Genomic DNA, 13,343 nt, shown 5'->3' with positions numbered 1-13,343 from the left:
GAATACATGAGGATTATAGAATCATAGAATCACAGCATGGTTTGGGTTGGAAAGGACCTTAAGATTATCTAGTTCTAACCCCCTGCAATGAGTTGGAACATGGGCAGGGACACCTCACACTAGACCAGGTTGCTCAAGGCCATATACATTCTGGCCTTAGCACACTACCAGGAGTGGAGTATCCACAACTTCCTTGGGCAGCCTGCAGTGCCTCAACACTCTTACTGTAAAGAATTTCTTCCTTATATCTAACCTGAACATCCCCTGTTTAAGTTTTAGCCCTTTACCCCTCGTCTTATCACTACAGTCCCTAATGAAGAGTCCCTCCCCAGCACCCCTATAGCCCCCCTTCAGATACTGGAAGGCTGCTATGAGGTCTCCACGCAGCCTTCTCTTCTCCAGGCTGAACAGACCCAACTTCCTCAGCCCATCTTCATACGGGAGCTGCTCCAGTCCCCTGATCATCCTCGTGGCCCTTCTCTGGACTTGTTCCAACAGTTCCGTGTCCTTTTTATGTTGAGGACACCAGAACTGCACACAATACTCCAGGTGAGGTCTCATGAGAGCAGAGTAGAGGGGCAGGATCACCTCCTTCAACCTGCTGGTCACGCTCCTTTTGATGCAGCCCAGGGTACTGAAGCCGGCTCGTGTTCATTTTCTCATCAACCAACACCCCAAGTCGTTCTCCACAGGGCTGCTCTGAATCTCTTCTCTGCCCAACCTGTAGCTGTGCCTGGGATTGCTCCTACCCAGGTGTAGGACCTTGCACTTGTCATGGTTAAACTTCATAAGGTTGGCATCAGCCCACCTCACAAGCGTGTCAAGGTCCCTCTGGATGGCATTCCTTCCCTCCAGTTTGTCAAACACACCACATTATGATTCCAGGTTGCTCTGGAGGTGGTTTTGTATTTTAACATTATTTTTTTCATTCTCTAAGGTTTTGTGCGGTCTTCTTCATCTCTCAAGACAGAGATGGTTGTGCCTGCAAAAAGAGGGAGTCACTGCTGCTCTTAAGAAATATGAAACTACATAAATCTGCATTTAGATTCTCATTTAAACATGGCAAATATTGATTATAAAGCATACCTTCTTTGTCAGTATAATACATACCTCTATGTCATCATTGTTGCAAGGTTGCAAGGTATTCGTATGAACATATCTCTCCAATTTAGCTTTCCTTTAGACAACATTAGGTATATATTAGAATATTACTTTCCTTCATTATAGTCTGAAAATCTGGGCATTTTTTTCTTAATTACTGTTTGAAAATATCAGGAAGAAGCTAAGGGAAAATAAGATTAGAAATGTACTCATTAAAATTGTACTTTTTAAATGAGAAAATCAGTAGAAAATAGATATTGTTCAGTATTCAGTGGAGTGAAGATAAGAGCATGAATGTGCTTCACAGAATAGCACAATATAGCACAGCTGTATCCTGAAGGAGTGAAGCATCTAAGCATACCTCCTTTCCAGATGCTGTCACATTCCCCAGGTACTTTACAGCAAATATGAGCTAGAGGCTTGGTACAGGCATTGTTGATGCAGTGCTGATGCAGCGTGGCAGTCTTCCTCATGCAGGAAGTAAAGCAGAAAGAGCAGAAATAGAACAGTATATTTTTTTTAATTTTTGGTTTATGATTTTTCTGAGATCTTCACTCCCTGACAAAAAGGGAAGATGTCAAAAACTAATACTTGATGGGACAAAGGAGGAGTTTTTTGTTTTTCTCAAGTGAAGGACAATAGTAGTAAGAAGAAGGAAGCTTGAAAATACAACTTTTTGCTGTAAGGAAGCAGCAGAAGCAGAAACATTATAAAACTGTATTGACGGCCAGGCCTTTTCACCACTGACCTCTCCTTAGTTTTTAATGGAAGGTGATATGTCATCTTCTAAGTTAACTCCTCTGCTATTTCTTGGCTTTGTGGTGTTATTTCACTGGAGAATGACCACAAGGATCAGGAAACTAACAGATCCTTTTCATTTCAAGTGATATATGGTGGATTGTGTCTGTGTCAAGCACAAACCAAAGATTTTGACTAAAGGAACCTAAGAAATAGAAAAAAATATTAGTGGGTCACTTATTCCATAGCTTTGACAACGTAGGCTTTCCTTAAGAAACATCCCCAAATTTTACCTACTCTAATTTCAGTGCCTCACATAATGAACTTTAAAGTACTCTTCTTAGTTTTTACTGATAGAACTGCTTGAAGACAGCAGCAATATTTTTTACCACTCTGTCTATAGTCATGTACTTAACTCATGGACTTTCTACTTAGAAATATTTTTATTGCTTTTGCTAATGTAATTCTAACTTAATTAAAAATAGATACCATCAATACCAAAATATTTTTATAAAATAAAAATTGATACACCACCTTACTATCAAAAGTTTAATTAAAAGGAAGTAATACGTTTTTTAAAATGTATAATTTTTAATCAACATTACAGCGTGTAGAAAAAGTTATGTTGACAACATCTGAGGCTTCATTTATAAATAGGAAAAGAGAAATAGATGGATAGATAGATAGATAGATAGATAGATAGATAGATAGATAGATTGACAGATAGATAGATAGGGAAAATTTGGTAGTGGTAACACCTACTATGGTTTGATTATTTTTGAAAGAGGTGGACATTGCCTTCCTACTTTTTATTAAGCATATATTAAAAAATCTTTATCCATGTAATGTCCCTTTTTAGTACCATTTGTGATTAGGAACTGGCACTATGCTAAAAATACAATGTCTTCATTAAAAAAAAAATTAATTTCTCTAATTGACTCCAAGTCAGTATACATATAAAGTCTGTCCTTTGGTAAAATACTAGCTCTGCATGTGAGGGATTTTAGAGAAATGTACTTCCAAATCAAAATGAAATGAAAGTGAAACAACAGGTCTGGGAATATAAAATCAAGACATTGGAAGTGACAATTTATGCCAAAGGATAGAATCTAACTGAAAACACCCGAGTAGAGTTTGTGTGTGTGTCTATGTGTATTTATAAATAGATATAAACGTGCATATACAGAAATATCTACTTATAACATTTTTATGTAAGTGTAAGGGAAAATAAATGCAGAAAGGTGAAAAGCAAGTATACTGGAGGGCTACAGTAATAGAAGTGGTGACCATCCTCAGGTTTAAATCTCACTGAGGGGATCCTGGATTGAGTTTAGGAACATGCACTCAGCTCCATTTTTTACATCTGGTACTGCAAGTAGGACAGTCAAATACAATTTAGTAGTACCTCTATTTTCTCAGATCTTGCCAGCACCTACAGTTAGCACATCTGAGTAACTGTCCGAGTACTCTATGAGTACCTAGACTCATGCCTGGGGTTCAGGCACAGCAATACAACACTGGAGGTGTTAGGCTTGTTTCCTCCAAGGATCTTCAGTTTTGAGTTAGATATTTTGCCTCCCGAATCCCAGGCTGATGCAGGGCCTTTAGACTGGGATTCATATTTTATACTATTTCCATGTGTGTTAAATAAATGGGTATCTAAACCCAGGCTTAATTTTATGTGTCTCTTGCCACTGGGTGCTTGTAGCTATAAAATCTGTTCTGGAATTAGATGTTGTATGCAGCTCAGCCTTTTCTTGCACAAAACCTAGATAGAAGGAGGAGTGTTGAACTAATTCACTATCTATCTTGAAAGCTAAGGCATATGGATTTAAATCCGTGCTCTAAATCAGGCAGTGAACTGGACCTCTGGAGTAGTAGGAGAGCTGTTTACTAGCCAGAGGAGTGGAGGACAGCAAACAGGTTGCTGCCTGGGCTGTTAGAGGGGATAGTCAGGTTTCTTCAGGCAAGATAGATGGACAAAACAGTGATGGGCAGTACGCTGCACCAAAGATAAGACATTAAGCAGCTTAGTGGTGTCAGAGCTGGAACTGTACCCTTGCCAGGCAGCAAAGCTGTACTGTTAGCCTCAGGAGCCTGGGTGCTTATAGGAGTAGGCAGCAGATCAGAGCAAGTGTTTGAGGGTGTAAACTTTGATCTTAAAAGACCTTAAAGTGTGAGTAGGAGGCAAAGGTGTACGTTATGTCTAAGAATTGTCTTTTACCCTTCTTGGCCTCAATCCATGAACTCTTTCTAAAAACAGCCTCTGAACTCCATCAAGGAAATAACAGACCCCAGAAAAGGTTTTTATGATGTCCTGCAGGAGGATCCAAAAGATCTGTCCTTCACAGTCACTATGCTGCTATGAAGTTTCTTTGACTTATGCTTCACACTGTCTCTGTGAAATAGGAAGTTTGGCAAGGTCATTGCTCAGAATTTCAGATACAGGCATGTGGGGTTAAATTTCAAGGTAAGATGATATCAGCTTGTCCAGGGAACTCATGTACTGCCTACTTAATTCTTTTCTTTGACCATGCTCTCTATGAGATGCAAAAAACTATAGTTATAAACTAACAGATTGGTAAGAAATAGAAGGAAGTTAATAGAAAAAATACCCCAAATTTGTCACAACCTTGGCTGTTATGAGTGAAAATTTCAGCAAAACTTTAAGGTTCACATAGGAGTTTTCTAACTAAAAGAGCAAGAAATCAATCTTTAATAAGCTGACAGCACCAATTTGATCTGTAGTTGTAACATAATTGTTTTGTATGACTTATTATGTATTAAGGTCAGCACAGGTGGCTGCATTATTAATTTGGTGCAAGGGCTCAGCAGGTCAAATATTCAAGGGAGAAAAGAAACTGTTGAGACATTGTAGGAGAAGAAAAGTAGAGATAGGGAAAAAATTTCTAGTCACTCTTTCTATTTTAAAGAGTTCAAGACACTCTGTAAGCACTGTATCACTGCAGTGAATTATGTAGACAGAATACAAAGCAAAATGTGAATTAAGATGGCTCTTTTTTCAGATGCCCATACTCAGAAAAAAATAAAATATGGCTGACCCTTCCCTTCAGCTAACATATCTTACAGAACAGAGGGTCAGTGTAGATGGTTAAATACACCTGAGACAAAAAAATAAGGAAAACTAAGCTGAGAATGATTATACACTTAACTCTGAGGCAAGTTGTACACCCCGGAATGAAATCCTAACCCAATTAAAGATGATGGGTCAATTTATACTTCTGCCAGGCCAGAATTTCCCTTAGGAAACTACCTTTTGAACACAAACAGGCATTCAGATTCGAGTTAAATTTAGTGGTTGGTCAAAACCCAGAACAGCTCAAACAGAAGTTTTGCAGTCCATCTAACCATACAGGCAGAGCTCTCGCAAAAGCAGGGTTCTGGTTTTGTTTTGTTTTCCTCCCCAGAGGAGAAAAACAAAATTTACTTTTTTCTCATTCTGCATCCCCAGCTGTTGGTTATCAAATCTATGTTGGAGAATTTAATGAACAAAAGTCTGTGGGGATTAACTTGATAAGAAGTTCAAGTATATCAAACATAAAAATGCAGTTGTAACGCAATGGCTCAAAAATCTTATCAGTAGTAACATATTAATAGTGACACATTTTTTGTAAGACTTTACTGGAATGGATGTAAACAGGCTGGGCACACTGAAGGGAACTTGACCCAGGCCCCTGCTTCTAATGTGATAATTTCCTTTTTAGCTTGATAGCAGTTTCTTAGTTCCATGCCTACTGAGCAGTCCAATTTATAAAAAAGAAAAGCAGAGGTGTAAGAGGTTGAAGGGACTTGGAAATATAAGGCACATTATCAGCATTTTCTTGGGACATGAGGTCAGCAGTAATAGTTTAACTGGTGTAGCAACTGCCCTGTTTTAAAGAAGTGACTCATGCTTGAATGATAAAAATAGTCGAGTGTTAACTGCTGTTCCATATGGCTCTAACTTAAACAAAGGGTGTCATTCAAGGGCCATAGGATTGCCAGGCAGGGAGGGCCACATCACACAGGGTTCTGACCCTGCTCTGACACGGGATAATGGTGTAGGAAAGGCTGCTTATGTTTCTCAACCTGGGATCCTAGTTATCTGCCAAGGGAAAAAGAATATATCAGTAAATGTGATAATGTAATTGCTAACATATTTTTTCTTTCTTAGGCATCAGTTTCCTTGATATGATGCTGGTCTTGAGAAACACAAAACTAGTAGAATGAGATGGGAAGTGTTGGGTTATATTTAGGTACTTGTAGCATTTAATCAGTTCAGTTATTAAGGTGAAGTTCATAGAAATAAAAGAATAATTAATCAAAATCAGGAAAAGTAATGACAAAAATCTATTTTGCATTTACATTGACACTATAATTTTCTGGGCTGTTTTTCAGAATGATTTTAGAATGATTTACAAAAAATTTTAGAATGATTTAGAAACTTTCTCTTAACTTTGAAAACTTCCACTTGAGCTTTTGTTAAGCCCAGGGACTGCAGGCCAAGTATTTGCTTAGGGTGCTTGATCAGGCCTTTTGCTTTATGGAATGGTGTTTTAGACTAACTGCAGGCACTGGACCTTCAGTTGGCCATCTCAATGCCACTGTTCCTGAAGGACACCCTTTGGAGTTGAAAGGAAAACTGCGACTGATGCCTGTGGTTGAGTGTAATGTTTAGCATCAGAGCTGAGAATTGAAGATGTTCTGGAGATAAGCAGGCATGTAATTTAAAAGTAAAAATTACAGCAACTCAGAAAATTGTAATCCTGTTTACAAGTACAAAACCACTTACAATCACTGATATGTTTTCCTGTGTATCCTGATTTTGCTTTCTTAAATTTTCTGGACTAATTTTATATTCCCCAGTTTTATTTTGTGAATGGTTTATGTAAAAAAAGCAACTGTTCTCCAAATACTAAGACTAAATTCTTATCACATCATTTTAAGAGTTTCATGGACATCAGTCAGGTTGCCCACAAAAATGGATGAAAAGTGTTTTTATGCTGATTACTATAGAACTGTATTAATTTTTTGTGGCTTGTTAGCTTTAAGTCTAATTTAAACATAATTCTTATTGATCCTATTTTTAGTATATAGATGATGATATCTTCTATCTTTTCAGAATATATGGAGTGTTTGTAGTACAAGAAAGAATGCAGTGAGGCTTTTAAGTTACATATATCTGGTCAGAAGCATTATAAGCCTTTTGAATTCTCAGAGAATCAAGGGACATTAACACATTCAAATTGTGACAGTTGTTTATCATCTTCACCAGGTTTCATAAGTATTATCTCTTGGGTCTCAAATTCTAGTGGTACACGGAAACTACTGATGGATTAGCTGGTTATCGAAAGTAGCTATGCATGCACTGGGAAGCTAATGAGGGTAACAGTGGTATTTTAAATCCTGCACTTCAAAGAAAACCAGCTCTATAATAAATTCATGTATAAGTGGTCAAGTTCTGAGACATCAGAATAATACATAGCTTTTGCACTTGTTCATCTTCTGAACAAATGTAAACAGCAGAATACTGACTGGAATGTAAGCAGTATGTTAGCTAAGATAGACTCAATTATATTAATATCATATTTAAGAAGGCAATGTTTATATCAAGATATGTGTGCAAGATAACAATGTAATATTTATGCTTATGGATCTTATGAAAGTGGAACTGAAGTGGTATTTTAAAACTTCTATGAGGGTTGAATTCTCTTCTAAGGAAAATAGTTAAAAATTCATTATTGCATACAGCAGTCTTTACTGAGCAGTGTTTTTGTTACTGTTCCATACACCTAGTTTTGAGAGCTGGGTGTAATCCTGATTAAGCAAAGAAGCTCAAAATCAGATTATACATCTGCTAGCAATTAGATGGAACAGTTACCATCCAGAGATGTATTTCCACTGGAAAAGAAAACAAAACAAACCCACATTCTATGGTATAATTAAGCCACAGTTAGCTATAATTCTCATGTCCATTCATAAACTGTATTCACACACATAACTGTTGCATTGCCCTTTGATCATCTTGACCAAACGATTGAACAAAAGCAAGAATTAATGCCAGGAGATAGTTGATAAATAGTCTCAGAAAGTGAGTGGTAGAAGCTCCATTTTAACATATTCAGAATTTATATGACTAAAGGATTTAGTCTGGAGGATAACCTTACACTGATAAGAAGATAGATGATTTACACTCCCCACCCACATTTTTATTTTATGTGGTACTGTGAGTCTCTTGAGCAATCTAAATAAATGGAAAACTACATAAATGAAAATTTTAAAAGGTAAATAGTGTTTAAAATTAATATAAGAGAACTTGCTGAATGAGATGTTAGATACTCTGCTCTGAACAATGGCTACCTAAGATGAACTGGTCTGGTGATTAACATTAGATGAGATTAAGCAAATGGATTATGATGTTTCTTCTAGCTGAGTGCACTTGGAATACAACTAAGGATGTTCATTTCATATGGCATAGACAAACACATGTACAATTTATAAATCTGAAAACAAGCTAACTACTCTTTTATATACATAGGATGTGACTGTGGGTGAGTATGATGAAATTATTTGCAGTATTTATGAGCTATATGGTATTAGACACAATCTTATATATTTAGAATGAAACATTCAACTTAGTGTCTTTATAAAATTGACTAACTTTGTGCATGAACTTTGAATGAATGGATTTGCTTATGAGGGTACAGGCAAAGGGATTCAATTCTGAATTTTGTTTGATTTTCTTGAAAATATTAATTATACTGTAAGTGCCAAATTATCTAAATAGACATTCTGTATCATGTAATATAAGCTATTTCCTCATTGTAAAGTCATTGAAGTATAAAAATTGATACTTTTTAATATAAAATGACACTATTACAGTGCAATGACCTGTAGTATCAAATAGTAATTTCTACAATATGTTGTTTATTCATTTGTTGAAATGTTTTCTATATGTAAGATGCAATCAGAAGATATATGAAAGATGCAATTTCCACTATTAAAATCAATGCTAGAAAATATTCACACATGGTGTTCTATGCAACTCTCAGTTCTCTTCCAAGACTATCTGGTTTATTGTTAATTTTATGTTTTGCTAAAAAATCTTCTTTATCTTAGTTACTTTTGTGAATTCAAATTATTTCACATTTATAATGAAAGTTGTCTTTTTGTTTGTATGTGTATTCTCTCTTTGTTTTGGATTTTTTACTTCCACACTGTCAAGACTCAATGTAATAATTATCTTTATGTAAAATGCATTGTGTTTTGTCAAAAGCCATTATTATCAGTAGTTTTGTGAGAAAATCCATCTTGTGAGTATCTCTTGTGAATAATCATATGGGTAGATGAAATTCCACTTCATTTTCATAAAGGGTGAGAAGCTGTAGTACAGAGAAATTGAGGAGCTATGTCTGTTCATTTCTGTTTCTGGCCATGATGATTATTTAACAGATTTCTCCCCTTTCCCAGAGATCCTGGACTGGACTCTTAGTGAGCTGAAGTCATCTTGGCAGTTAAATGCAGGAACCCAACATTCAGTTCACTCACCAACTTTACTACTGTCATTGCTGCTTTCATTGGCATAGAATATTTCCTCGGCAAATCAAGTCTAAAATTTTGGGTTGCAGCTAGCAATAAAAATGCTCTTATGGGTTTCCTCTAGGAATAAGACACTGTAAGAAGTTGCCCAGAGAGGTTGTGGATGCCCCATCCCTGGAAGTGTTCAAGGCCAGGCTGGATCAGGCTTTGAGCAGCCTGGTCTAGTGGAAGGTGTCCCTGCCCATGATTCTATGATATAGAATCATATCTATTCATAGACTTATAGTCTATGAATATCAGTATAAACAGAATGATGCATGAAACATAAAATGGCTGATTCAAATTTTGTTCTTAGTCTTAACTCACCTGTCAACCTCTCAGTTTAGAAAAGTAATGAAAATTTAGGCAACTAATGAATGCATGTGTCAAAAAAGATGATTATAGAATCATAGAATAGTTAGGGTTGGAAAGGACCTTAAGATCATCTAGTTCCAACCCCCCTGCCATGGGCAGGGACATCTCACACTAAACCATATCAAATACAGCTTTCAGTGACTTCAGTTGAAGTACAGCTCCTCCTTAACAAAGAAAGTAAGCCAATTCATTAGCCATCATGGACGGGGTTATATATGTTGTTGCAGCCAAGCCTGAAAATCTTTAATTAAATATGTACAGATTTTCAATTTATTTGTATTTTTATTTATTTAATGGAATTGTGATTACATAAATCAATCTTTGTGTACACCATCTTACTGCAGACTCGTTTGGTTATTTTTCAGTTTTAGCACTTAATGAGAGTACAATATGCAGCATAAATAATGTATTAAAAGAAGAATTTTTTCTTGTCCTCTGATCATTGTTCAAAATAATGAACATTTTAAAAGTTACTAATGCTTAGTGGAAGCAAAACACTCAAGCTGAAAACAGTGAGTTATTGGAAAAGCTGTAAGAACACAGTAAGAAAAAAATCTTGTCAAATATACCTTTATTTGAACCTTGACTGTCTTGAAAAATGGCAGCATTTTCTTATCAGTTTCAGAACCGATGTATGTAGTAGTGAAATAGTGAAAATACTGCTTTCCACAGCTTCATTAGGAAAAATATGTAGTAGCCAGAGAGTTTGTTTCATTAGTCAGTATTGCAGTTACTTCAAAGTGACATTGTCAAAGAACTAATTTATATGATTTTGATGACAAGCATTCTCTGAGACTGCTCTATTGCTTTCCAGTAAAACCCTACTAAAACTGCTTCCTTGAGGCTGATCAGTTGACTAGCCATTTCTATCTTGTGTTCCTGTGCTCCACTAAAAGCAAACCAAGCATTAAGATAAAGCAATTATTTTATTCATTTAAAGGGTTTTTATCACAGTATCTGTATGTAGACTGAATTCAAATGGAGAGGTTGCAGTGACACTATTTTATTTTCAAGCATGAACACTATTGTTATAGTTGTCAGAGCTAACCTGTATTCTAGAAGACTGGTATTTAAACGTTTCAATTTAAAGGCTACTTCTACTGAAAAATATCAGATTTTTTTGTTGTTGTTTTATAAGGAATTTAAAGACTTTTCTTTTACTAAAAAGAACTGATCATTTTTGATCAGTAGTTTTTCCCTCAGTGTGAATGCAAATATTGTAGAAGTTCATGTATCATGAAATATAAAACTAGTGATAGAAAAACAAATGGTTTGTGAATTTATGATGCAACTTACTTCTAAAACATATTTTTTAGGCCTTGTCCTGCAACAATTTACAGTGTAGACAATCTGGAGCCTTTTCTCTGACTCCAATGAATTTGCCCTGGTATAAAACTAGTATATGAGATCAGAATGATTTGTATTGTCTTTCAGTTATGTTATTTTGGACTGAATATGGCTCATGCCTAGGCACAGGCTTCTCCCTGTTAATAAAGATTTTTCTAACATCTCAAACATAAAATATTGTTGTTAGCTTTGTCCACAAGAAATAAAACTGGACTGACCACATACCTCCTTCTAAGGACAGGTTTCTTGTACCAAAGTGATAAGAGATTTAAAATTACACTAGGGAGTTTTGGGAATACTTGCAAATTGAGCTATGCTAACTTAATCTGACAGTACTGGAGTCAGTGGAATTTAGAGATAACAGCTTGGATCTATCTAAATCCAGTGATTTTTGGAACAACTTGCTGCTGTGGTTTCTTATAAATTCTCTTTCTGTACTTTTCAAAATTAGAACCATGTTATTACTAGTCATAAGAAAAGTTTTACACCCATCTCCTCTTTCTTCCAGATTGCCGTCAAAATGAGTGAAACACCTTCAACTAGTTACTCGGTGAATCAGCCTAACTCCTCCGAGAGTGAACAGAGTTTAATCATGCGCCATTTCAATGTTACTGAACCTGTTGTGGCAAAACGGATCTGTTTCTATAAAAGTGGAGATCCTCAGTTTAACGGGATCAACATGGTGATTAACAATCGGTCTTACAAAACATTTGATGCCTTGCTGGATAGTTTATCTAAACGGGTCCCATTACCTTTTGGAGTAAGAAATATTAGTACACCAAAAGGGAGACACAGCATCACCAATTTGGAGGATCTTGAAGATGGAAAATCTTATATTTGCTCCCATCAGAGGAAAATGAAGCCCATCAACCTGGAACAGGCTAGCAAAAAGCCACTTCCCTGGCAGATCAGTAGGCCTGTCAGTGGTCGCCGTCGAGCTGTGCAATTAGCAAGGGAAAATGAAGATGGATTTGGCAATCGAGAAAGTAAAATAACAACTCCCAAGAAGATGCTTGTTTTCAAAAATGGAGATGTAAGACTCAGGCGCACCATAGTTCTGGGAAAGAAAAATACACAAACCTTTGAGGCCTTTCTGGATTACATGAGTGAGTTAATGCAATATCCAGTTGTGAAACTATACACCACTGATGGAAGAAAGGTGAGAATAAAGATGAGTATGTACAATAGGATTGCTTCTAGATTAGTTTTACTTACAAAGGTGATTTTATCAATTATAAGCTTGGGACACTGGCCTGGTGTAAGATCTGATGTGCTGAATTCCAGCTGTTTCTTTTCTATTCTTTTCCCCTTCAGAAAAGCTGCTAGCCTGGAGAAAAATACTGAAATCTTGTGATCAGAGAGAAGCAAGTGAGGGCATTTTATTTTAAGCCATCCTGAAAAAAACACTTTTCTTAATCAGACCTCTTTCAAGCATGCTCTCAATTCTATATTTTTACCCATTTGCAAAGAAACTTTTAATGTTTTAAAAATAGATAAGTATTTGTCTATTAGCCAAATGTATTTTATCATTACACAAATGCAGAGTGGTTTGCCATTAATGACTTGGAACTATGACATCTATTGTCTAGGTTTCAAACTATGGACCAAGTTCTGTACCTCTAAACCTAGATGGTACAGAACTAATAAACCTGATTTTCAGCTCACATGCAGTTTTATATAATTTTCTCTTACTTTGTGTTTTATCTGTGTGTTGTTTAATCACAGAAAAGCACCTCTGATTGTACCTAACAGGTATCTAGAAAGGGAATTCCATGCAGAGCTCCAAGAGTTCAAGGAAAATTTGGTATTAATCCACTGTTTGGTGAAATTCTACATTAAGTTAGGAAACTGTCCATATCACCTGTAAGTCAGTGAAATGCAGTTTGTAAGCTTTATCTTGTAGTATATTTTGACACAGTAATTCAGAACTGAGACAAGGCTCTGAGCACCTTGATCCAGTCAGACCTGCTTTAAGCAGAGGGTTAGACTATGTGACCTTTTCCAGTGTATATTGTTCTGTGACTGTGTCCCATTCCTCTGTGTCTGTACAGGTCCAGTACTTGTGATGTATTCTGAATTGCCCCATTCTTCCTCCAAATACGTGTTCATATGTGTACCTACCTCCAAATGCATGTTCTTATTTTGTGGCTATGAAGAGTCACTGTGAAAAGATGAAACCAAATTACATATGCAAACATCTAAAT

At 36.2% G+C, this 13,343-nt stretch overlaps 1 protein-coding gene across 1 annotated transcript in view; it reads left to right on the top strand.

The window, feature by feature from the left end:
• RP1 (RP1 axonemal microtubule associated) overlaps positions 1-13,343 on the top strand; it is a 217,828-nt gene that overhangs the window by 14,372 nt on the left and 190,113 nt on the right. Inside the window, exon 2 of the mRNA XM_062633144.1 lies at positions 11,648-12,298. Coding sequence (XP_062489128.1) covers positions 11,660-12,298 — 639 coding nt within the window. The 5' untranslated portion in view covers positions 11,648-11,659. The remainder of the gene's footprint in view (positions 1-11,647; positions 12,299-13,343) is intronic.

This window comes from Pezoporus occidentalis, unplaced genomic scaffold, assembly GCF_034315485.1.
Source record: "Pezoporus occidentalis ecotype Australia unplaced genomic scaffold, CSIRO_AGI_Poc_V1 ctg4, whole genome shotgun sequence".
Lineage (NCBI taxonomy): Eukaryota > Metazoa > Chordata > Aves > Psittaciformes > Psittacidae > Pezoporus > Pezoporus occidentalis.
Note: the sequence above shows the minus strand (reverse complement) of the source record. Positions and strands in the feature narration are given on the sequence as shown.